At 35.7% G+C, this 27,810-nt stretch overlaps 1 protein-coding gene across 1 annotated transcript; it reads right to left on the reverse strand.

Moving 5' to 3' along the window:
• Nucleotides 1–17,060: 17,060 nt before the first annotated feature.
• Nucleotides 17,061–27,291, reverse strand: LOC136034270 (uncharacterized). Its single transcript, XM_065715411.1, has 4 exons — nt 27,234–27,291; nt 25,903–26,008; nt 22,913–23,150; nt 17,061–21,310 (listed from the first exon to the last, which is right to left on the reverse strand). Exons 1-4 carry the CDS (start codon nt 27,289–27,291, stop codon nt 21,044–21,046), a joined length of 669 nt encoding a protein of 222 aa, XP_065571483.1. The 3' UTR covers nt 17,061–21,043.
• Nucleotides 27,292–27,810: the final 519 nt, after the last annotated feature.

A 27,810-nucleotide genomic window follows, 5' to 3' on the forward strand; every position in this document is an offset into this window, starting at 1 on the left:
AATTTTTCAAATAATTTACTAATAACAGAACAAAGTGTTATAGGTCTATATGATGAACAGTATAAAGGATCCTTGTCCTTCTTGTGTATAAAAACTACTTTACCTTCACCCATCAAAGAAGGGGCATAATGATGGGTATAATAAAACTAATGATGGGTGTAAGATGCTCAAGTAATTTTGTAGTACCATACATGAGGTGCTCTGGTAACAAACCATCTGGGCCTGGGGTCCTCCCACATTTTAGTGATCTAATTTGAGTCAAAATTGAAGATGGATCAAAAAAAAACTAAGCTTTTATATGGGTTGAGCTGAGAAAAAATGCTTATACAACAATTCACGATAACTTAATTCAGTTTATGGTAAAATGGATGAAAAAACTGAGGTAAAGTGTACATACCATTGATCTAACGGGATTTGGTCTGACAAATCAGCTGATGACTGTTTTAATTTATTGACCTCATTAAAAAGTACCTTTGAATTATTCCTAATCTTGGTCGGTATTTTTTTTTGAATATTGTATGAATATTTTGAATAGTGAGGTCAGTATTAAAATCACCACAGAGTAAAATGGCTTTGCCAGACACTCGTATTTTATGAGAAATTTTTGAGACTTTTGCACATGCTTTAGCAAAACGTTCATTAGATTGTTCGTTTCTGTAAATAGTAGGCATATAAACTGCAAGAATAACGGCACGGCCTAGATCAACTGCAACAAAAGCATCATTGGTTTCAAGTAAAGCACATTTAATGCTCTTTTTTACTCCAATCATAATGTCGCCAGATGGACGACCACCTGTGATTTTTGCAGAACGGATGAAGAACTCCTGGTCACAAGGAACTTCCAACTGATTACTATCAACGCCACTTTACCGGTGCTCAACTACTCACACTACATCGAATGACTTGAATATTTCGGCTAAAATTATTAACTTATCTCTTGCTTTATTTATGTTTTGAAAATACTGGTTTACACAATCAGTTTTGGTGCAATGGTCCATACCTGTAGAGGGGGGGAGTTATCAGCCACAAGCTTGAGTGTTCGATGCAGGGACAGGTATACGGCTCTTCAATACGGCGCAGGAGAAACTACTGCTTCTGTGATTTCCACCGCAATTTGCGCATTTCAAGGTAGAGACTGAACATGCATTATCGCGGCTATTAGCATGGGGCCAGGCACACTTGCCGCATTTAAGTTCGTTCTTACATTCTCGTGCAAAGTGGTCAAATCCTTGGCAATTAAAGCACTGCTTGGGATTGACATTCAGTGGAGTTGACACCCGGAAAAGCGAATAATCAATTTTGATGCCAAGCTTTAGAGCACAACTGAACTGTCTCCAAAGCGCTTTGCATGCGTAACAGAGTTCACAGTCCTGTAATATTTGATTCATCAAAGCCCTTTTCCATTCGTATAGTTCCTAGATATTCCTTCTTTACGACCTAAGCACTGATGCGTGAACCGAGTGGTAGGGCACTTGCCACCGACGAGGTAGAATCATTATCTTTCACAAATACCAGTAACCTATCTCTCCGCTGCTCAACATGGTCGATTTTGTCTAAGCACCCTAAATTTGAAATAAACTCGATTGCATACTAGCAGGAAGTTACTAAAAATAACAGGAACTATAGCATTTTCTGGCGTAGGAAGGAATGGCCACAAACGGTTTTGTTCATCCATATCTGAGGTAACAGATTCTTGTTTTTCAACAAGGAAATTTAAAATTCGAACATAGTCATTTAATATTGATGCAATAATAGTATTTGGTTCGCTCAGGAAAACCAGAACATCTGACGGGTCCATAATCGCAAATCGCGGAACTGGATCATCTTTCAAGATACGGTCGGTAAAAGTCGGCCATAAAAGCCGAGCTTGGATGTGAGCCCCGAAGCCTCTCAAGAATATCAACTTTAAAAATATCACGACAAATTTCAATAGTCTCTTTAAACGCATCTTTTCCGAAAAATTCCGCTGCTAGTCACAGTTCATGGTAACGAACTGTAGTAAGGAGCGACCCGGCTCAATAGTAACCGAAACTCTAAAAAAGGGAATTTTGATACCAATAGTTACATAAAAAAATTGCATTTTAATGCTGATTTTAAATATATAACTTTCATCAAGTTTAGTCTTACCTATCAAAAGTTACGAGCCTGAGAAAATTTACCTCATTTTAGAAAATAGGGGAAAACACCCCCTAAAAATCATACAATCTTAACGTAAATCACACCAGCAGATTCAGCGTATCAGAGAACCTTATTGTAGAAGTTTGAAGCTCCTATCTACAAAAAATGTGGAATTTCGCATTTTTTGCCAGAAGACAAATCACGGATGTGTGTTAATTTTTTTTTTTTTTTTCCCCAGGGGTGATCGTATCGACCCAGTGGTCCTAGAATGTCGCAAGAGGGCTCATTCTAACGGAAATTAAAAGTTCTAGTTCCCTTTTTAAGTGACCAAAAAAATTAGAGGGCACCTAGGCCCCCTCCCACGCTCATTTTTCCCCAAAGTCACCGGATCAAAATTCTGAGATAGCCATTTTATTCACCATAGTCGAAAGACCTAATAACTATGTCTTTGGGGACGACTTACTGCCCCGCAGTCCCCGTGGGAGGGGTTGCAAGTTACAAACTTTGACCTTTGTTTACATACAGTAATGGTTACTGGAAGTGTACGGACGCTTTCAGGGAGATTTTTTTGGTTTGGGAGGAAGAGTTGAGGTGGGAGGGGGTTACGTGGGAGGATCTTTCCATGGAAAAACTTCTCATGGGGGAAGAGGCTTTCAATTTAGAAGAGGTAGGATTTTTTACATTATTTAAAAAAAAATGAAAAAATAAATAAGAGAAATTTTTTCTACTGAAAGTGAGGAGCAGCATTAAAACTTAAAACAAGCAAAAATTATTGCGCATATGAGGGGTTTACCTCCTCGTAATACCTCGCTCTTTACGCTAAAGCATTTTTAGTAATTTCAACTATTTGTTCTACGGCCTTTGTGATTCAAGGGCCATTCTTAAGGAATTGGGACATAATTTAAGCTTTAGTGTAAAGAGCGAGGTATCGACGAGGGGTGAACTCCCTCATATACGCAATAAAAATATACGAATATAGAAGTTTGTTACGTAAATTAATTCGTAAATTACGTATATTTTTACTAATGAAAATGTTGCCTTTTTAAGTAATGAAAAATTGGTGGGCAACTAGGCTTCCTCCCCCTCTCCTTTTTTCTCAAAATCTTCCGATTAAAACTATGAGAAAGCCATTTAGCCAAAACAAAAATTAATATGCAAATTTCGTTTTAATTATTTATATGCGGAGAGCCAAGATCAAAACATGCATGAATTAAAAAACGTCCAGAAATTAAATAAAAAAACAAGCTTTTTAAATGAAAGTAAGGAGCGACATTAAAACTTAAAACGAACAGAAATTACTCCGTATATGAAAGGGGATTTTCCTCCTCAACGCCCCGCTCTTTACGCTAAAGTTTTTACTGTTTTAAAAAGTAGAGTTAAAAGAAAGAGTCAAAGTTTAGGGTAAAGAGGGAGGCGTTGAGGAGTAAAAGCCCCTTTCATATACGGAGTAATTTCTGTTCGTTTATGTTTTAATGTCGCTGCCTACTTTCATTTAAAAAAACTTTTTTTTTTATTTAATTTCACCACACTATCCTTATCTGCCTTGTTAATGATTTGTCTCTGTAGAAAATTCAAAACTGGACAAATATACATTGAGTCCATTTTACAAAGCACGAAAAATTACTTCCCGATAAAATCTAAATGATATAAACGATATGCGAAAATCATAGTTGGTATTCAATGAAGCCGTCGGTAAGTTATAATATTTCGTTATCAGAAAATGATTAATATTTCGTAATTGTCTTACTTTCAACAGTTTCACTTATTACGCAATCGGATTATATACAAACTAAATGTTTACTTGTGTTTTGTATTATAAACTATACTATGTACCTATGTTTCGTGTATCTTTAAACTATTTATCCAAACTTTAGAACACTCCTTCTTCGTAGTTAATGCATGCCAGCAGTTTTTTTTTTTTTTTTCTTTTTTTTTGTTATAGCAAATGAAGATTCTGTGAAAGAAAATATCGCTCTTGTATGAACAAAATGATGCAAATTGTATGTTTTTTCTTATAACTGAAGATACATTGAATAATTAACATAAACCGATGTCGGATAAATGAAGCAATTTGTTAATCTTTATAATTTTTTTTCAGAACTTTAACATAAACATTTGCTTTTATTTTAAATGCATCACTGAACAAAATACCAAAAATATCCTTTTTAGATCCCAAAACGACACTTAAGCTAAAAAATTGACATAAAAGCCCTAAAATATAGCTCTTTTATGAGCACTAGAGCTCTAGCCAGTGTTACCAGCGTCACAGGTTTCTTCTGAGATTTCACAGGTTTTTTCAGGATCACAAGTTCACAGATTTTGCCATGAAATGGCAGAAAGTCACAGGCTTTGGAGCTAAGGGTACAGGGCTGCCAACAAAGGGGGATTTAGTCATACAAACCATGCAATTCTAAAAATCTTTGAAATTTTACAAGAAACCTGTGACAGTGGCAACCCTCCTGTGGATGACAATTTGAGGAATATGAAGTTTGGTATAATTTATATAAATAGTTTTAAATAATAGGTTACTATTAGTGTTATACTCCGTGTTATACTCCTAATATAATTGCGCTTACAAAAAAAAATTGCGCTTACAAAAAAAAAACTTGCTCGTAAGATTTGCCCTGCAGAACAAGAGCTAAGAGCTCATAAGGCACTTGTGGCGAGGTCGGAAGAGCCAAGGGCTTCTATGGTATGAGCTCTAGCAAAATTCTAGGAATCAACAGATTGATTTAAAAGAAAAATCAGAGGTTTAATGCCGGTCGGGATTTAAAATAAGAACTCTGAGACACGAGGTCCTTCTAAATAACGAAACCAGTCAACCACTCGTTAGTCAAAAATACCTCATTTTTTCTAATTTTTTCCTCCCCCTTCAGCCCCCCAGGTGATCGAATGGGGGAAAACGACTTTATCAAGTCAATTTGTGCAGGTCCCTGACAAGCCTACCAATTTTCATCATCCTAGCACGTCCAGAAGCACTGAAATCGTCAAAGCACTGGACCCCCCTAACTCCCCCAAAGAGAGCGGATCCAGTCTGTTCACTTCAGTCACATATCTACGAGATTTGCTTATTCTACCCAAAAAGTTTAATCCCGATCTTTCCACTCTAAGCGTTTTCCAAGATTTCCACCTCCAACTCCCCTCAGTGTCACCAAATCTGGTCGAGATTTAAAATAAGAGCTCAGACACAAGAGTTCCTTCTAAATAACAAATTTCATTAAGATCTGGTCACCCGTTCTTAAGTTAAAATACCTCAATTTTTCAAAATTTTCCAAATTAACACACTCCCACTCAACTCTCCCAAAAAGAGCAGATTCAATACGGTAATGTTAATCACGTGTCTAGGACTTGTGCTTATTTTTCCCACCACGTTTCACCCCGTTCTCTCCACTCTAAGCGTTTTCCAAGATTTCCCATTTCCCCCTCCAACTCCCCCAATATCACCGGTTACGGTTGGGATTTGAAATAAGAGCTCTGAGACACAAGATCCTTCTAAATATCAAATTTTATTAAAATCCGATGACCCATTCGTAAGTTAAAAATACCTCAGTTTTTCAATATTTTCTCTCCCTCAAGCCCCCCAGATGGTCAAATCGTGGAGACGACTGTTATCAAGTCAATTTGTGCAGGTCCCTGACACGCCTACCAATTTTCATCGTCCTAGCACGCCCAGAAGCACCAAACTTGCCAAAGCACTGAACATCCCCCCTCCAACTCCCCCAAAGAGAGCAGATCCGTTCCAATTATGTCAATCACGTATCTAGAACTTGTGCTTATTCTTCCCATCTAGTTTCATCCCCATCTCCCCACTCTAAGCGTTTTCCAAGATTTCTGTTTTCCCCTCCAGCCCCCTATGTCCCCGGATCCGATTCGAATCGAAAATGGAGGATCTGAGACATAAAATATTTCTATATATCAAGTTTCATTAAAATCTGATCGCCCATTCGTAAGATAAAGATACCTCAATTTTCACGTTTTCCAAGATTTCTAGTTTTCCCCTCCAACTCCCTCCAACGTCACCGGATGTGGTCAAAATTTAGAACAAGAGCTTTGAAGCACAAGATCCTTCTAAATATCAAATTTCTTTAACATCTGATCAATCGCTCATAAGTAACAAATACCTCATTTTTCTAATTTTTCCGAATTCACCCACCCCCCCCCCCCAAACTCTCCAAAAGAGAGCAGATCCGGTCCGTTTATGTCAGTCACGTGTCTAGGAATATGTCGGTCATGTGTCTCTGTGATTATTTTTCCCTCCAAGTTTCACCCCGATCCCTCCACTCTAAGCGTTTTCCGAGATTTTAGGTTTCCCCCTTCCAACTCCCACCAATTCCACAGGATCCGGTCAGGATTTAAAATAAGTACTCTAAGACACGATATCCTTCTAAGTATCAAATTTCATTAAGATCCGATCACCTGTTCGCAAGTTAAAAATACCTCATTTTCTATTTTTTTCGAATTAAATACCACTTGGTAAACTTGGTAAACACTATGGCACTTGGTAAATACCAAGTGCCATAAAAACCATTATTTTTGGTTTGGTTCATGTGGGCGTTTTATCTACCGAGTACCGGGTAAAAGGCATATTTTCATCATATCTTCAACTATGACAAAATACATTGTATCAATTTTTTTTTTCAGAAAGTAATTTCATTCGCCAAACCTTCATTTGCGGTGCTAAGAAATCAAATAGATCTTGCAGCCTTTTTTTTTTGTTTAGTCATAAAATATGCAACTAAAAATCAGGAACAAATAAAATTTGAATAGAAATATAAGAAAAAACAGGCAAATATCATCGTGTAAAACATTCATAAACATTGTTAAAAGTTATTTTTTTTGAATATGGGGTAATAAGAAGGGCAATGCACTGTTATTTGGGTGACAGGAAATTCGTGTCCTCTCGGCTGCAAGCACAATACTAACTAGACCTACGTTGCCCAGGCAACGTAAAGTGTTGCGATAACCTTTGTCCGGCTTCGCCGACTGAAGTGTTGCGAGAGCAACACTTTGGTTTTGTTTCTTCCCTATTGATCAGTATTCACATGATCAAAGGCTATTCTTCAGCGTTGAAAAAACAAAAAAACTACAAAATAATATCCGAAGAAGGGACTAAATTGACTTTGCAGCCAGTTGAACTTTATTCTTTTCAATCGTAGACATCGTGACGGATGAAAACCTGGAACAATATCTTATATAACCTAGTTGGTATTATAAAGCCATCCGTAACTTTTCAGGACTGAAATACCATAGGTGACACTAATTATTACGAAATTACCTAATTGTTTTACGTTGTCGTTTCTACCCGTTGCGTAAACACTTAATTCTGTCAGATTTAAAGAGATCGAACACAATGTGCACCAATTTGCACAAATTTCTAGCCCAAAGTAAACAGATTCTTACTTACAAGTCCCTCTTCCGTGATAGACATCAAGTTCACCGGAAACAAATAAATTGGTACACCAACTAGCAAAATTTGCAATCCCCTCATCGCTGAAGACGATTGTAGCTCAACAGCCGATTATTACTTACAAGTCCCCTACATGTCTTACCACTGGAACCAAATTGGTTTAACCATCAAATACACCGGAAACAAATAATAGGTGCACCAATTAGCAAAAGTGACAACCCCTCATTGTCGAAGATGATTATGAGCTAACAGCCGGTTCTCGCCCAAAGTGAACCGATTCTTACTTATAAGTCCCTCTCCCGTGATAGGCATCAAGTTCACCAGAAACAAAAAATTTGTACACCAACTAGCATAGTTGCAAACCCCTCATCGCTGAAGTTGACTGTAGCCTAACAGCAGATTATTGCTTACAAGTCCCCTACATGTCTTACCACTGGAACCAAATTGGCTTTACCATCAAATTCACTGGAAACAAATAATAGATACCACCAACTAGCAAAAGTAGCTAACCTCTCATTGCCGAAGGGGATGAGGTTTGCTGTCAAAAAAAATCTATCTGTCTTAGTTCAAAAGTTGATTTTTTTTTTGCCGTAGGTCAACTTTCTAACGTCACCACTTAGAAAGGAGCAAAGGATAAGCTCCAATTTCTTTAGCAATGAGAGAACTTTTAAAGGCACATCTGATACCATTTCTCTACCGCAATCCCAAGTCCGAAAAACCGAATGATAAACTCAGCTGAAATAACGAACAGAAATGGGTAGAAACAATAGATGGCAGCACTTTCGGCCCCGTGGAAAATGCCCATTTTTGCTTCTGTAAATTTTTCTATAGATTCTAGTCCATCTTCAATTTGAAAGTTGTGCCTGTCCGCTTGCCTGCTAGAACGGAGCTTCCCACTCGAAAGCAGGAACATGGTTTGATGAAACGAAAGCTTGGCTGCATATCTTCAGATACTCCTCTCTGATATAGGCTATATAACTCCACTTTGCTTCGTACACCATAGGCTCTGGTTTGTGGACAAGCAAAAACCATCCTTTTTGGCCCCAGGCAAGAGTTCTGAGGAGCTTTTCAAAATGTAATGTCATATTCATCAATCCGACCTGAGGTCCACACTTTCCGTAAAAACCGCACAGGTTAGACCCTTACCAGTTTCCAGGAATAAGCTGAGATCGGCAGCATAGGAAAAAAAACGGGACGAAACCAAAGTGTTGCTCTTGCAACACAATAAAATTATCACTAGATTAAATTTACAACATAATTTTCTCGATTTTTTTTTTTTATTCGATTCTGATCTAATGATCTTTTATTCTAAAAGTCCTTCATTAGATTTGAATCTTTACCAGTTTAACGTTTACCACCCCTATCATAATGCTTGGGTCTGTTTTCGTTACCCCCCCCCCTTACCATCATTACCAAAATATAAATAACATCATAGGTGTCCTTCTGAGGTTTTGTCTGGGGATGACTGCCCATTCGCCCTCCCCCTTCCAGCTAAGCCACTAGCTATTAATGATAAATATGCTGATTAAATAAAATAAAGTGGAAACTGTTAAATGAGTCAATTGTATAGTTAATGAATCCAAACAATAAAAGAATGAGAAATTCTAGCTATATGCAGGCATCAACGGCATAAATTGGGGAGGGATTTGTCCCTTCTGTTTACCCTGTTATATTTTGAAAAAAAAGTTCTTGTTTTTTTTTTCGGATGGTTGTTCTTGTAAAACAGCTTTTTTTAAATAGCAAAATTAGAGTGACTTCACTCAACAAATTTGTCTTTTAGAAGACAAGTGTGTAGGATTTGCCCAGCCCTTCGTTTTTAGGTCCAATGCATTTAAACAAATTGTGAAGGTTTAAGGGAAATCCGCTCCTCAGTATACAAGTGGTTTAGTTGACCCTCACACAAAAAATTAAATACCTCGTATTGTCTATGCCCTTAATGATGCTTCCGACGTCCATACACCTCCAATATTTTTTTTTAGATAGTCATCATGCATCAAACATTTTTTCAACTTTCCTTTTAAAAATGATTGAAAGCCATAGTTAACATAAGAGCAGGGAAACTTAAGTAATTAAATAAGAACTAGTTTTGATTCTTAAGAAATAATTTAGTTTTCCCTTTTAACTTTAGAACCTGTTTGAATTTACTTCCTTTATGTCAGGCAGCTCACTCACGTCTTTCAATAGTAGGCCTAATACTGAATGAAAAATTACTTCAGACCAACAATTAATTATGATTGCAAGGTTAATTAAGGTTGCATGGTTGCTACAAATATTGAAAAAAAAAACAAAAAAACAAGCAACATAAACTTCCCACGCTGTGCCTGTTTTTTGATAGACGAAGTGCATTTCACAATGCTTGGGCACCCTGACATTGTGAATAAATTAAAAGATTTCGGATGCCAAATCTGGATGGTTAAGTTGTTGTATAGATATCTATCAGACAGAGTTGTATCATATAATAATGAGTTTTCCTTAAACATTGAGAAATCCTGTCCACAAGGTGGAATATTATCACCATTTTGACGGAATATTAATATTAATGACTTATTAGATTTAAATTTGCCCAATAATTCTCACATACAAGGTTATGCTGATGATGTATGTAAGTGTTTTAGAATTTACAACATCTGAGGTTTTTCGAATCTTTGGTGGTTGGGCGAGTAATAATAAATTAGTTTTTTCATTCAAAGAAAAAGAAGCAGTTATTTTCACTAGTAAACAAATATTTTCTAAACCTGACCTTGTTTTTAATTGTAATGTAATTGAAATAAAAGAAAAAGCTAAATATTTGGGAGTTACCTTAGACAGGAAGTTATCATGGACGGAACATATTAGAAACCGGATAAATTCTGCAAAACAATATTCTACAAAATTAATGTGCAGCTAAATGTTCTCGGGGGTTAAGACCTTGTGCTCTTAAAAATATGTACCTCTCAGTTAGAGAGAGCACGATTCGGTTATAGAGAGTCCCGGTATGGATTGCAGCTTCAACCAAAAAATCTATTGTCCGAATGGTAAGCTTAGTTCAAAGGCTTTCTCTAATTTTAATCACAAAATCTTTTCGCACCGCTCAAACTGACGTACTAACAGCGTTAGCAAAAGTTTTGAGAGCATACTGGCCAGGACTTTCTACACCAGTCATCCCAATATCCAGCAGGACAAAGTCACACAGCGTATACACAGATGAGATTATAAAAGTTTTTTGGATGTTCAATCAGATGATAGCTCACCTCCCTTTCCCTTAGATAGACGTAAACTGAAAATTGCTCTTTATGAAAAGTGGTATCAAGGTTTCACTAATAGAGTGAGTTCATGGCCAATACAATTCTTTCCATCAAAAGACCATTTAATAGCTGCTTTTAAAATGAATATTACACACCAACTAACGCAAATTATAACAGGACATTATCCGTTAAATTATTTCTTAAATAAAATTGGAAAAGGTAGAAGTGGAGAGTGCATTTGTGGTGAAAATGAAACTTGTAACCACTTCCTGTTTACTTGTCCTGTTTATTTCTTACAACATTTTGGTATGAAACTAGAACTCCATTCCTTAGGAATTAATTTCCCATTTTGTCCTAGTTCAGTAATTTCTGATAAATTATTAAGGAAATGTTTGAACAGATTTTTGTATTCAACTAGAAGATTGGTCTGATGTTAATATTTAATATTTATACCTGATTGTTGCCTTTGATTTTAGCATTTATTAGTTTCATTTATTCTAGTTTTTTTTTCTTTGTAGTGTAGACATTAGCAGTAAAATACTTGTAAAGGTTTAATCACTTAATAAAAAAAATCAAATAAATCAATGTTTTTTTACACAGTAATACATTTAGGAAGTTTTAAAAAACAGAAAGGGATGTAAAAATATGAGATTTTTTTTTACAAAAACACAAAATTTTTAGCTATGTACGAGAAATACATCCTGAGGGAACTACGACAAAGTTAAAAAGTTAACACAGCAGTTTTTTTTATTCAGTTTTCCTGTGTTCTTACCCTTACAAAGGGTATGAGATACTCTTGACTCCCAACACTCAATTGTGTGTTCCCTACCCCCTTACCCAGAGAGATAGGGTTGACTTGATTATAATTGTTTGCTATTGTTCATTTTGAAAACTGAAGTGTTATTGGGACACTGTAGAGTTTCTTGAAATTCTCAGAGTGGTTGTACGGGGTTTGCAACCTCAGAGAAATAGTAAAGGAAATGAAATAGTAAATAAGGCAAGGTAAATCTTAGAAATTAAGGAAGTATAATTAGACAAAAGGGAATGGAAGGTAAATCCTTTGTTACCTGTGGATATCTTTCAACTGAACTCCAAATAGCTAAAAAAAAAATATTTTCAACGATTTTTTTTATTATTACCAAAAGAAGCATCAAAGAACATTTCAATATTCTTAAATATTGGGAAGAGAGGTCATAGTTTTTTTTTCTGTCATCTGAAAAACCGTCAGTGTAAGAGTTATCACTCTTTTTATGTTATTAACAAAGTTGAGCTTTCATTCTTGGTGAGGAGCCCAACAAAATGGAAGGGTAAATCGCTTAGGTGAAGTATCTTGTTTCATAGATTCAAAACCTTTTTCCGTGATTAAATAAAAAAAAAAAAAAAAACAAAAAAAAAACATTCAACTCTAAGCAATGATCAATATTAAAACTTAAAACAAACAGAAATTATTCCGTATATGCGAAGGTGCCTTCTCCTTAATACCTCACTCTTCGCGCTAAAGATTCTTGTCACTTTTAAAAAAAACTTAGCATTCTTATTAAATAGTCATTGTGTTTCAACAGCCATTCTTAAAGACTTGGGACGGCTAACTTTAGCGTAAAGAGTAAGGTTTTGCAGGGACTAACCCCCTTATATAAACAATAACTGCTTGTTTTAATTTTTAATGTTGCTCCTTATTATGATTTTAAAAAATAAATCATTTTTTATATTTAATTTCGGATCGTTCCTGGAATAAAACCGATTAATCTGGCTCCCCATCCATGAAAAACTCCCTCCCCTCAGAGTAAACTCTTCGTAGAAAGTTCTTCCAACATAAAATACCCCTTGGAAAGTTCCATCCGAATAATTCCTTCCTCACTGAAAATTATCCCCCCTCCCCGTAAAATAAGGTAAAGGGGATTGGAAGGTAACCGTCTGCTACCGTTGCGGATATCTTCCAACTAATGTCCAAATAGCTAAACAAAATTTTTATTCTCATCAGTATTTTTTATCATCACCAAAAGTGGCATTAAAGAAAATTTCATTCTTATGTATTGGGACAAAGTGACATGGTTTTTCTCTGTCATCTGAAAAACAGTCAATGTAAGATTTATCGCACTTTTCGTGTTATTAACGAAGTTGAGCTTTCATTCTTCGTGAGGAGCGCAAGGAATTGGAAGCATGGATCACTTGAGTCAAGTGTCTTGTTCAATAGCTCCCAAAGCTTTTTCGGTGACTAAACATAAAAAAGCAATTATTGTTCAACTTAAAGTAAGGAGCAACATTAAAATTTGTAACACGAAAATTACTTTGCATATTGGGGGATTGCCCTCTCCTTAATGCCTCACTCTTCACGCTAAAGTTTTTAGTGCTTCTAAATTTAGCTTTCTATTCTAATTAAGCCGTCGTTGTGTTTCAACAGTTGCTATTAAAGAATAGGGACAAGTAGTCAGACTTCAGCGTAAAAAGCAAGGTATAGAGGAGGGGTTCGACCCTCCATAACAAAAACTGCTGTTTTCTTTTGAAATTCCAATGTTGCTCCTTACTTTGCGTTGCAAAAACTTGGGTTTTTATATTTAATTTCCAGTCGTTTTTTAAATAATGCCAGTAAATCTGGATCTTCCTCTATGAAACTCTTCCCTCACAAGAAAATCTCAGTGGAAAGTTCCTCCCGCTTAAAATACCCCCCGTAAAACTTCCCTCCTGACAATTCCATCCTCGCTGAATTTCTGAATAATTTCTTGGAGAAGATTCTACTGGAAAAATTCTCCTTAGCATATTTTCCTTTGAAAAAGAATTTAGATTCCAATAGTTATTCAAATCATGACGGGAAGCTCCCTTCCGTGGAAAATTTTCCCCCGAAGTCCTCCCCCCCCAGTGGGAACTTGCTACCGCTGAAAATTTACTCATGGAAAACTTTTCCGTAGAAAATATCCCCATAGAGATTTACTCCCACGGAAACTCTACTCCCTCTCCCTTGCAGAAAAATCCTTTGGACAATTCCAACCCAGCTGATAATTCCCTTGAACCATCTAAACATTTAAAATTGATTTGGCAAAGAGAAAGGGAGACAAATAAACAGAATTTCGTATAGGAATTCTGTCAAATTCCTCAAGTGTAAATTTTTCTCCTGGAAAGTTCATCCCCTCGGAACCTCCCTTCCCACAGAAGATCCTTCTCAAGGAAACCAGCCCTAAGCAGAAAATACCCCCCCCCCCCCTAAAAATGTCTGTATAGATCCCAATAACAAATTTTATTTGTAATCAATGGAACATTTTATTACTTACATCCTTTTCCCCAGGGGCTGATGGAGGTTTATATCATCCCTTTGTGTTTTTCAAAAATCCGAAAATTTTCCTCAGGCTCGTAGCTTTTGATGGGCAGCACTAAACTTAAAGAATCTGAAATATTTAGAATTCTATCAGCTAAACATTTTCTCTGGCCCTCTCAACTAGAAAGAAACAAGAATTTTGTTTTCGAATCATAATTTTGATTATAGCTAGCTAAAAATAAGTAAAGTAATCTGACTAACGATGCTTCTTGGCTACTACTTGAGTAATCCTGACTGACAAGTCTTTTTCATCCTGGATCTCTGGAAAGGCTAAGGTGAAACTTTCAGGGAATGTTGAACAAAATGAAACAAGAGCTAAGAGCTCATATAGCACTTTTGACGAGGTCGGAAGAGCCAAGAGCTCATATGGTATAAGCTCTAGCAAAATTCTAAGAATCAATAGATTGCTTTAAAAGGAAAATCAGAGGCTTAATGCCGGTCGGGATTTAAAATAAGAGCTCTGAGTCACGAAGTCCTTCTAAATATCAAAATTATTTAAGATCCGATCACCCAATTGTAAGTTAAGATTACTTCAATTTTTCCTCTCCCTTCAACCCCCCCCCCCCCGATGGTCGAATCGGGGAAAACTACTTTATCAAGTCAATTTGTACAGCTCCCTGACACGGCTACCAATTTTAATCGTCCCAGCACGTCCAGAAGCACCAAACTCACCAAAGCACTGAACCCCACCACCTAACTCCTCCAAAGAGAGCGGATCCAGTCCGGTTACGTCAATCACGTATCTACGACATTTATAAGCGTTTTCCAAGATTTCCGGTTTCCCCCTCCAACTCCCCCAATGTCAACAGATCTGGTCGGGATCTCTGAGACACGAGTTCCTTCTAAATATCAAATTCCATTAAGATCCAGTCACCCGTTCTTAAGTTAAAAATGCCTCAACTTTTCTAATTTTTCCAAATTAACAACCCCCGGCTCCCCCGAAGAGAACGGATCGGTTCGAATTATGCCAATTTCGTATCTATAACTTGTGCTTATTCTTCCCATCAAGTTTCATCCATATCTCTCCACTCTAAACGTTTTCCAAGATTTCTGCCCCCCCCCCAAACATCTATGTCCCCGAGTCCGACTCGAAAATGGAGCATCTGAGACATAAGATTCTTATATATATCAAATTTTATTAAGATCCGATCACCCATTCGTAAGTACCCCGATTTTCACGTTTTCCAAGAATTCCGGTTTCCCCCTCCAACTCCCTTTAATGTCACCGGATCTGATCGAGATTTAAAATGAAGTTCTAAAGCATAAGATCCTTCTAGATATCAGATTCCATTACGATCTGGTCACCCGTTCGTATGTTACAAATACCTCATTTTTTCTAATTTTTCCAAATTACCCCCCCCCCCCCCAACTCCACCAAAGAGAGCGGATCCGGTCCAGTTATGTCAGTCACCTATCTAGGACTTGTGCTTATTCTTTCCACCAAGTTTCATCCTGATGTCTCCGCTTTAAGCCTTTTCCAAGATTTCTCCCCCCCCCCAATGACATTGGATTCGGTCGAGATTTAAAATAAGAGATCTAAGTTACGAAGTCCTTCTAAATATGAAATTTCATTAAGATCCAATCACTCCTTCGTAAGTTGAAAATATCTCATTTTTTCTAATTTTTCAGAATTAACCCCCCCCCCCAAGTAGAGTGGATCCATTCCGGTTATGTCAATCAGGTATCTAGGACTTCTGGTTATTTTCCCCACCAATTTTTTTCCCGATCCCTCCACTCTAAGCGTTTTCCAAGATTTTGGTCCCCCCCCCCCCAACGTCACCGGATCCGATCGTAATTTAAAATAAGAGCCTTGAGGCATGAAATCCTTTTAAATATCAAATTTCGTTAATATCCAATCACCCGTTTGTAAGTTAAAAATACTCCATTTTTTCTAATTTTTTCGATTTAACCGCCCCCTCACTCCCCCCTCCCAGGAGGTCGAATGGGGGAAACGACAATTTCTAATTTAATCTGGTCTGGTTCCTGATACACCTGCCAAATTTAATCGTCCCAGCTTATCTGGAAGTGCCAAAACTAGCAAAACCGGGACAGACAGACAGACGGACCGACAGAATTTGCGATCGCTATATGTCACTTGGTAGATACCAAGTGCCATAAAAAGCACAACCTCTTCTGCTGCTAAGTCTCATCTCTTGAAGCATCAATTCGAAAACATGCTGAAGGATTTTCCCAAGGCTGTTCGCTGTCATTTGGTTGTTTAAGCGCAATCCCTTTGCGAAGTCCACGTAGACGGGAAGTTGTGTCACAGCCAAGAATTCTATGAGCAAAACGAAGCAGTTTGAAGGTTTCATTCCCAGTCTTCATAACAGTAGCTTTGATTCCCCTCGTGCCGCCAAGATCTATAGTTTCTTTGATAGCATTTATATTGAACAATTAAACGCTGTTTTGCTAGAAATGCACAACAATTCTAGACAAGAACAAACAATTTAAGCTACGACGGTGCCATCCCTTGAACGCACCCAATCTGTGCCAGTACCTACGCCTCTAGAGGCGGAAGGTATTAAAAGTCTGAATTAATGAAGTGAAGAGAAAATATTTGTGTATCATTAAAAGTAAATGATTGTGATATTCTGGTACTTTTTGGTGGAATAGCCAAAGAGTGTCATCGGGCTGGTGCTTTTCTTGTTCCATCTTAACAGGAAGCTGAATAGAATAGAGAAAGATGGATTGCTACTCTACTTCACGCGCAGCTGTAACAGTGATCAGTAATGCTTAATAGAGCTAGCCCTGGCTTAGCTATACTCTCATCGTTTAGTCCTCGAGCACAACGACTATCCTATCTAAGGCAGGGCTGCCACCCCTAGCGATTTATCACTATTTCTAGGGATTTTATTTCACGTAAACACAAAAATCACTAAATAAGCATATAAACCACAATATTCTTGAAGATTACTATATCAAGCAAAAAATCCCCGAAATCTAGTGATTTTTTTCTTACTGGGTGGCAACCCTGATCTAGGGGTAACAACAGCAAAATGAGTAAATTATCTACGGCCATTTATTCAATAACTATAAAAACTTTAGAAACCTTTTCACGTCGTAGAAGCCCGCGTGTTTATACAATACCTGACTAGCCTTGCTATCAAAATGAATCGAGCTAAACCACAGTCAAATTCTTAACAAACAACAAAAAGGAAAAGAGCGATGAAGTAACCAATATGAAGGCTAATTTACGACTGACGTCCATAATCACAAGTTGGCACCATTCAATTCAGACTAAGTCCAAGAATAAACTGTGGTATAGCCCTAGTCTAACGAAAAGGAGCTTTTTAAACACAATCTCGTATCACAAAAATGGCAGAAGGTCATAAAACTAAATTAATAGAACATGTAACTCTGAGCGACTTTATGCGTTTAACTGTCCAATCTAAAGAAACATTTTGATATATGTATTTTTTTTCTTTTTCAAGCAGAAGCTGAATATTTTCTCTTAAATGTCCTTTTCCTTTTCCCTTTTGATTTTCTTCTTTATACAGTTTGACACCAAGTATCACAGAACGCCACACTAAGTTTTGATGATACAAATCATAAAATAGTAACGAAAAACAAAACAAAAAAACGAGACTATTAGCAGGACATACTAGTTATGAAAAAACAAATTGCTCTAGCAAGCATACATAAATTCCAAATATTAAATCTAAAATTAATAAATTTTATGTAAGTTATTCAATTTTTACCGAGTTGCATACTCCACTTAATCGATTTTATGTTGCTATTTATACAAAAAAAGCTCATTAATATAGTTTATAAACAACGGGATTATTTTCTTCTGTTTTACAAACAAGCAAGGCTTTTCATGTCATCTTAAAACTAGTCGAGTATGCACAACTTGAATGACGCATACAATTTTCTTGAACATTCCTGTGAATATTTTGAGACGTAAAAAAAAAATCTATCCTGAAATCATCGTAATTTGAAATTATTATAACAAAATTTCAAGTTTTGAATACAGAAAAGCTACTATATTGCATCAAAATTATATATATAAAAAATTCAGTTCAAATTAGGAGTAAAAAGACAGATAGTTTTCTTACCGTACAGGCAAAACCAGAAGACCTACCATATTTTTCGAAATTTTAAGAAAAAAGAGAAAGAAAAAAAAAAACCTGTTTCATTGATAATTTGTTCTATGAAACGTACTTCAAAATTTATCTATGTACCTCTATTTTCCGAACATATCTTCTCTGCTATACATCTTTAACACATAAAAAAAAAATATCCTTTTGTCTTTGATAAAACTATTGTAAGATATAAAACATCATTATTCAGTTATACCTGACAGTTAGATTGGACAGTTATACCTGACATTACAGATAAAAACCACCAAAAGGAGGAGATTCAAAAGAGGTAAAAAAGAAGCGCAATATCGGATACAGCTTTAAATAAAACATTAAACAAGGGAAGTATATGAGCTGACTCGCCATGAATAAACTCTACATAAGATTAACAAACGGCAAAATACCAAAAAGATTGCCACATTTAACTAAAATTAGGTAATAATCTCATGGCAAAGTCGTTTGCTCTATTGGAGACTATTGCAAATAATTTTCAAAAATGATTACACAACCTTATCCCAACAAAAAGGTGAACTGAGAGGTGCCAAGTTAGTGTTGTCAGTAGTTGAAATGAATCAAGAAAAGGATAACGTAATGTTGGAATAAACGGTACAACAACATTACCACATAGGTTATGTAGGAGAATAATTGTTTTGGGAGGGGGGAAAAGAAAGCTGGAATAAAGCGGTCCAAATAATAAGTCAAAAGAAGACAAGCTATTTAATTTTTAACTTACAAAAATTACTCAAGAAAAGGTACCTCATATATATTTTTTATTCCACCCCGTCAGGACCGTATCCAGGATTTTTTTTTCGGGAGATGCATAAAAATTGTTTGTTTTACTCTTATATATAATTTTTAGGTATTTTCGCGAAGATGTAAATTTAAAAATTGAATTCTTTTTTTAAGAATGTTTTCATCCATTAAATTTTCTTATCTTTCAAAGACGAGAAATTCTGCCAAATTTCAACAAAAGAAAGTAAATCATAGTTTTCTGTATTGATAGAATTAAGGGCACCAAGGCCCCCATCCCAGAAAACCTACAAGATTGAAAAAAAAAGTGTCCTTCAAATTACAGAAAAATTTAGTAAATTATTTATAACAAATAAAGGTTAAAAATTAGATAATTTTCGGCTAATAAATTGCGTATTTGTATAACCTTGGATCTAATACACCCCCTTCCACAACAAAGTATCACCATAACGAAATGAGCTCTGCTCCAGTAGTATTGATCAAAATTTTCACTAATTGACACCAAAGAAATATGTTTAACTAGAAAAGTTATTTGCCATTAAGCTTAGGTGCTCGGAACTGTTTCTTGACATCATTTTAGCTGTACTTGAACACAAACATATATTATAGTTATTTTGAAACTTCAACGAAATTTTTATTAAATTTAGTCGATTTTTAGGGAAACTGCAAGCATCCCAAATCTTCTACTTTAAAATTACTTTTCCTATTTGTGCAAAAGTTTACGAAACAGTCGAAAAAAAAAAAAAGCGATGTCGTCACCAGGGAAAATTGTGACTAGACGTCTATTATGCTGCCCTCGGAGCCATAAGACACACCCGTAATTTTTTCCCATCTACATAATTTTTTTCTTACATTAATATTCCATTATTGACAAAATGACTTGAACATAAAAGGTAAAAAAAAAATTATAAACATATTAATCAATAGACCTTTGTTAAAATTCTCAATTTAAAAATACTAAAATTTCTTGAGATACGCCTATTTGGCATAGATGACAATATCATTTTAAATTCTGCTTTTAAAAACTAATCTGATATCACGTCCCATGCCTTCGGCCAATTTATCTTGCCCCCTATCAATTAGCCTATTCAAGGCTAACGAAAATAAAATGAACGTTCCGATATACGATTCAAGTTTAATAGTTATGGCATAACATTATTGGATCAGGTCAGCACCACGCCTGCATACTTTAAATAGTAATTTAGTTTTATGAAATAAATTTCAAAAGTGAAATTTTTTATCAGTCCTAGTCCCTCATTTCAATTTGACCACGAAAACGGAACAAGCATAAAAAGTAGAGGGAAGAAAACGGTGTAATGATAAAAGCTGGGTTCAAATTTGAATCACAGGACGGACTCTTTAACATTGTTGACTAGACCGTGTTTTCTTTTGTATAGCATACAAGCATAATATTAGTGATATTTTTCTTCTGACTAAAACCAAGGATAAAAGAAATTTTCTCTTACAAGGTCCTCCTACAAGTCAATCTGACAAAGTCCACTTTCTTTTTTGAAGTTTTGGAGTCAAGGCATTTAACTGTATTTTAAATTTAAAGAGTCAAAAGAATATTGTCTAAAAATAACAGTTATTACAAAAAAAACTTCCAACTTTAAATTGTTCTCAGAGGCCAGTTTGACTAAATCTTTTGTTAAATAACCTAAAGAACATTCTCTGTATTCAAAATATAAGGAAATACTATATTTCTGGATTATTTTCTCCCATCAGACACTGAACATCCAGATTAAAATATGCATTCTATTTTCGAATGTTTTGCTACTTTTTGTCATATTGTTTTTTATTGTTTTTTTTTTTCAAATTAGCCTTAGTGCAATTCATATGCTCTGTGAATATCAATAATTAGTATTGACACCCCTTCGCTCCATTATGAAGCACAACCAGTAAGTTTAACCCAGCTTTCGGAATTTTTTGACACCACTCAACAAACTTCAGAAAAAAGAGTCAAGAAGCACCTAAGAGGAAGCATAGTGTGATTTACTACTAGTTAATGTGTTTCATACAAATACGGCAAGTACGGGGCATAAATACATGAGTCAAGTACTGGTCAACGCAACACGCTTAGCTGCCTAAGTTGACCCCCCGAATAAACACAATTTGATTCTCATAAAAATAAAGGAAGGCGCACTTCAAACATTAATCAAGGAATGTTCTGTTTCACAGGTCCCTCTTTAGTGGGAGATTGAGGGCCGAACATTTTAACATGACCACTGCGCAATTGATTTAAACTAGGTCCAACAAACTTAAACTGAGACGGTGATCCAGACGCAGTCAATTCGTTCACTAGACGAAAAAAGTCCTCGTCTAAAACACGTCGCTTTTGATTCGTCGGCGAAGTCCCAGTTGAAGAGGATTGAGAACTATCGTGTAATCGCTCAAATTGACGGAGACCCGCTATCGGACTTGCCTGAGAAAAAAAAAAGTTTAAAAACTAAGGCAGAGTGGCAAAGCTACCTTTGTTCCCTGGGATCAAAGATTCGTAACAATTTTCTAACGCCTCCTTAAGATGGGCAGATGCCGCCCTCTGAAAATTTAAGCATATTATGACTTAAAATACGCCTTTTCATATTTTTGACCAATTTCGTTGGTGATTCTTTGACGTCACAAAAAACTTCTCAAAACAGTGTTGAAAAAGTAAGAGTGATAAATTATTCTATTTACTATTAATAAATTAATAGTAAGAGTAAAACTTATAAACTTTTATTAGACATTCTTGAGTCTAACAAAAAATTTCATTGATCTGGGAAAAAATAAAAACAAAAACTTGTGACTAGGCACAATGCGTATAGGAAGTGCATGTATGAAGAATTCTAATTCATACATCTTTCAAGGTTATTTAGACTGTGTTGTAATTACATAAAAGGGCAACATATTTGACGATCTCTGAGGAGACGGTTAAACAAGAAGCTCTGAACATAGCAGGATAGAGAACATAGTATGTTATACAATGAGCCAGTATCGTTCCATAAGCAATAGAACAAACATACGAACAAAGAAGAGGAAGAACAGACAGAAAGAAAAGGGAAGTCTATTTAGCTCCAAATATTGTTAAATGTTATTATAGTATAGAAAGAGAGAAAAATAGACACAAAGGAAAGAAAATATTTGAAAGGGGTGTAATTAAAACATTCAAAACAAAGTAAAAACAAACTTAATTTAATTGAGAAATAGGCCTATCGACTGAATATTTTTCTGAACAAATAACTCAAAAAAGATTTTACGAATTTATAATCTGAGAACCCAAGAAATTATTAGCTTAACACTAGAGATTTTAAAACAAGATCCAAACGTCATTTCTGTTCCCCTTATCGTAGCTTTGAACCTTCGTCACTAAATTCTATTTTTCTAAGGTTACGAAATATTATTCCGTTCAAATTTCCTATTGGAAAAACGAAGCCAGTTTCTTATTAATTGCGAATGTGATCAAATTAAAAAGCTTAATATTAAGTTCCGCAGGAACCTTGACTTTTTTAACAAGATCTACCACATTCTGGTACAACAGCATTTGGTTAAAAGTGAAAAAAGAACATGGAGGTAAAATAAAAATCAGCTTCTAAATATCAGGCAAAGGCAGATGACTATGGCAAGTGTCTGAGATGGGACTTACTACTATTTAAAAGGCGGACAATGGCCATTTACAAGAAAAGTAATTGAAACTGATTCTATCTGCTGGGTAGCACTTTTTTTGGCAGAGCACAAATCCCTTAGAAACTAAAAATATTATAACCAGATGACCTTTAAAGGATAATATAATTTTTATTTTTTAACAACAAAGTTATTATCATAAAATTTACTAAAGACTTCAGCCAATTCGGCAGGCAATTACTCTAAATGAAAAGGATGCAGATAAGGTGAAATTAGAATAAAGTATATAAAAGGTTAAGGTACTGAAACCATCACAAAAAGGGCCAGCAAACAAACAAAAACGCAATTATTACAAAGCCGCACTCAATTTACTTGCCTTTAGCCCTCCACATTACCTTTTCCTTAATTAAAGAACGAGTCATACCCCTGCCTGATCACCGTGCCAGGTGTTGTTCTGATTGGGCGTTCCGCCCTCAAAGAAGGGACACGGAAGAGGATGGTGTGCAACTGTAGGTGAAGGCTCGGTTCTGGTTGGTGAATCACCCACGGTGGTTGAGGAGGAAAGAGGTGAAAGATCTGAGGAAACAGTTCGACTGGACTGAAGTACTTGCTGGAGTTCCTCCCTCTGTCGGCGAAAGTAATTTTGCCTGTCTTCGATATGCCTAAAAGACAAAATTCAATGAAGGACCGTAATCTCGAATAGCTTCACATTAGGAAAGACAATTAACGAAAATGTATGGTCAGGGGAGGGGGACTGGCAATTTTGCTGATTTTCGACAAAATAGCAAAAAGGGTTTTTTCAGTGGAATTACAAAAAAAAGGTGCTGCTAAAAATCTAAGGGGTGGGAGGAAACGTTCAGAGAGCAGTCACCCCCCCCCCCCAAATGACACACTTCACAGCGGGGATTTGCTCTTAATGGAAAGATATTTTTCTGAAACCCCCTTCAAAAAAACTCGGAAATGACATTCTTCTTTTTGCATTAGACAGGTACTTTTTAAGACTTATGCTAAAGACACCAGTAAAGATAGGCTCACAAAAATTTTAAAATTAGCTTTTGTCAAATTGGCTTGTGAATGGGTTATTACTTTTTTCTACTGTATTATCTTCCATGAAGTGGTTTCAAAAGAAGATTTGTTAGACGCATACAATTACGCAGCGACAAACTTGTTATGCTATTACCCTTATGCTGCTATTATAATTCGTGGAGCCACTACTATCTCGCCTCTTAAACAAGCAGTAAACGTCTTGTCAGGACAAGACCAAACAACTGACATAATATTCACAGATTACAACAAGTTTTATACATCACCAAAATATCTCTCTCTATTTCATATGTGCCTCAACTAACAGTTAAATGCGTTGTCTATGCATAGCAGACAAAGTCAGACTTCACTCTAGTTTACCAAAACTTTATGAATTGTACTATGATATCTTTCCAAAGAAACACATAGCGATAAGTCCTAGTTTAAGCCGTGCCTTACCCGTGGTATTTTGATATTAAATAGAGTGTGACCGATTGTACAAAGAAGGACAAAGTAGTAAATCCAAAACGTAGATCGGAGGTTAAGGTGTTCATAACACAGGCCAGATATTATTGGACGAAAATATTCATAGTTTTGTGTTTCTAAACTATCAGGAAATTCCTACAAGATCAACTGTTACTAATTATTATTTTACGACTGTGCCGGATTCATCCTCCACTTTCAATAATCTCTGACAGCACATCAATTGGCAAAATCGTAAGAATTTGAATTAATTAACTTCAGAATAGACTGATAAGTGTTAATACCAAGAAATCTAGCCTCCCTGTTTAAAATACCAGTAAAATACTGTGCTAAAATTAGGCGTTTTCTGACCGGTCAGTCACAATATGTCCTTTTTACAAATGGGAATAAGTCTCACTTTGCCAATGCTTTTTCTTCCATGGGTCTGCCCAAGGAACTAAATTAGGTCCCCTGTGGACAGCTTTACTTACCTAGATAGTATTACTAGAAAGACGGTGAATACAGTGAAGATGTTAAAAATAGAATAGCCAAGGCACAGGGTGTTTTTTCAGTTAAAAAGTTTGAAAGAATAGGAAGATAGTCTGCTAACCAAGATTAGAATATTAGAAGCTACAATGGTGGCAGTGGTCAAGCATGGGCGCTCCGAAAACAGAGGAAGATTAGCTAGATGTTTTCCAGAGAAATTGCGAACGGATTGTTTTTGGTGCGCGACTGGCTGATTGTATCTCAAACATTAGATTGTATGAAAATTGTAGTTCAATCACGCTTTCTTGGGCTATTGTGAGAGAAAGGTTGATAAGGCTAGGGCACATTCTGCAGTTGAAGGGGGTGAAAGATTGTCAAAGATTGTCCTTTTCGGCAAACCGTCTAGGGCCAAACAAAAAGCAGACCGTCCTCTATTGGAGTGGGGGAAATGAGACCTTCCTAGAAGGGTTTAAAGGGCTTTGAATAGATCAGGATGGGCGAGGAGCGTGCGTGGCTGTGTTGGCCTCAGGCGGCTTGGTGCTGAACTGAGTTGTTGGTATTAGTGTCAAGCGATAGCCCCCTAATAGCATTATGATTAATTACCAAAATCGGTTTAGTTTGCAGACGACTTAACTATATTATAAATTGAGGCATGGTAGTACCCTTACTACAGAATTGAGTGTTGACTCCTTAATTGAGATGTTGAAATACGACTTTGACAAAGTGAAGCATATTTTGAGTAGTAAAAATAATGACCTTACGATTTTTCTTTCCTTAAAACAAGTACGAACGATACCACCAGCTTGGAGCTTAGTGCCATAGACACCATAAAGCTACCGCAAGTTTGGGTGGAGTGACCTTAATTCCCATGTATATAAATGTTTGTAAATCTTATTGCCTTGTGCTTAAATCATGTTTTCAACTTAAAAAGAATTAGTATCTCAATGATTAGTTTCATAGCTATTTAGGGTTCTTGTGTTTATTGCGCCTTATTGCGTGCCTTGTTTGCACAAGAATACTTGAAACAAGATTCAGAACTATCAGTAACAGGACAAGGAAGCTTATGAAACTGAATTTTTCATTTGCAAACAGTAGAGCAGCAAAATGTATAAACATGATCTTTATTTCCACAGCATTGTCAAGCTTAAAGGCTAGATTCCCAGTGGAACAATATTTACATGATCTAGATTGTAAGCAGAACAGCAGACCATTATGTCAACGGAAGAGGTCCCCTGTTTTCATCGAATTTTAGATTTCAGACGTCTAAAAATAAGAATATTCAAAAAAAGGCTACAGAATGATTTCACAAAGATGAAGCGACCAAAACTAACCATAGAAGTTGCCTACTTCTCCACTATCTTCATTACCTTTCCTTCCCCTATCTTGACAACTTGCAAAACCAAGTACCTAAATCAACTAACAAAATTTTCAGTAACCTCTTACATCAAGACATCCTCACGTCGGGAATGGGAAGATACCGTAACTCGTTTTGGCAGTATTTTATTCCTTGTTTTACATTTGGTCTTATTGCAAATGGTCTTAATTTGGTCTATAATTAAAATGGTCTTATTTTTTAAAACCTAAATATATTGATTTTGGAATGGTATATATATTGATTTTGGAATATATATATATATATATATATATATATATATATATATATATATATATATATATATATATATATATATATATATATATATATATATATTGAATTGTTCGTGTTTAGCTACCAAAGCGAACCCATATGCCCTATATTAACAGGCTGACTAATACACAGATATCAGTCAAATTTTGAAGCTAAGCCACTTTTCATAGCTTTATAGGGGCTGATGGTTGTCCTTTGCAATTCTTTAGGGACTGTAGCTTACAACTCTATATTTTATCAAAATAACATAGTCATTTTATTAAGATAAATGGCCATAGGTGTAAAAAAAAAAAAAAAAAAAAAAAAAAAAATTGACTTCCTGAGACCTTCTATGCATTTTCGTAAAGTTACAAAACAGCATTCTGCTTCGTTCATTGTTTTTTTTTTTTTTTTTTTTTTAACAAGTGGATTTCTTCAATAGTTACTCGATTTTCAATGTTTGGATATACGATCTGTTTCTCCCTTCTGTAACTGAATTCTTTTATTTTTAAACAATCCCCATACAAAATCTTAATTATAAATGTAGAACTAATTCTCAAATAAAAAGGAACATTTCAGTGATTGTAGCAATGAAACCAGAGAACAAGAATTGATTTAAATTTGCCCAATAATTCTCACATACAAGGTTATGCTGATGTAAGTATGTAAGTGTTTTAGAGTTTACAACATCTGAGGTTTTTCGAATCTTTGGTGGTTGGGCGAGTAATAATAAATTAGTTTTTTCATTCAAAGAAAAAGAAGCAGTTATTTTCACTAGTAAACAAATATTTTCTAAACCTGACCTTGTTTTTAATTGTAATGTAATTGAAATAAAAGAAAAAGCTAAATATTTGGGAGTTACCTTAGACAGGAAGTTATCATGGACGGAACATATTAGAAACCGGATAAATTCTGCAAAACAATATTCTACAAAATTAATGTGCAGCTAAATGTTCTCGGGGGTTAAGACCTTGTGCTCTTAAAAATATGTACCTCTCAGTTAGAGAGAGCACGATTCGGTTATAGAGAGTCCCGGTATGGATTGCAGCTTCAACCAAAAAATCTATTGTCCGAATGGTAAGCTTAGTTCAAAGGCTTTCTCTAATTTTAATCACAAAATCTTTTCGCACCGCTCAAACTGACGTACTAACAGCGTTAGCAAAAGTTTTGAGAGCATACTGGCCAGAACTTTCTACACCAGTCATCCCAATATCCAGCAGGACAAAGTCACACAGTGTATACAAAGATGAGATTATAAAAGTTTTTTGGATGTTCAATCAGATGATAGCTCACCTCCCTTTCCCTTAGATAGACGTAAACTGAAAATAATTCTTTATAAAAAGTGGTATCAAGGTTTCACTAATAGAGTGAGTTCATGGCCAATACAATTCTTTCCATCAAAAGACCATTTAATAGCTGCTTTTAAAATGAATATTACACACCAACTAACGCAAATTATAACAGGACATTATCCGTTAAATTATTTCTTAAATAAAATTGGAAAAGGTAGAAGTGGAGAGTGCATTTGTGGTGAAAGTGAAACTTGTAGCCACTTCCTGTTTACTTGTCCTGTTTATTTCTTACAACATTTTGGTATGAAACTAGAACTCCATTCCTTAGGAATTAATTTCCCATTTTGTCCTAGTTCAGTAATTTCTGATAAATTATTAAGGAAATGTTTGAACAGATTTTTGTATTCAACTAGAAGATTGGTCTGATGTTAA

This window comes from Artemia franciscana, chromosome 13 (genome assembly GCF_032884065.1).
Source record: "Artemia franciscana chromosome 13, ASM3288406v1, whole genome shotgun sequence".
NCBI lineage: Eukaryota > Metazoa > Arthropoda > Branchiopoda > Anostraca > Artemiidae > Artemia > Artemia franciscana.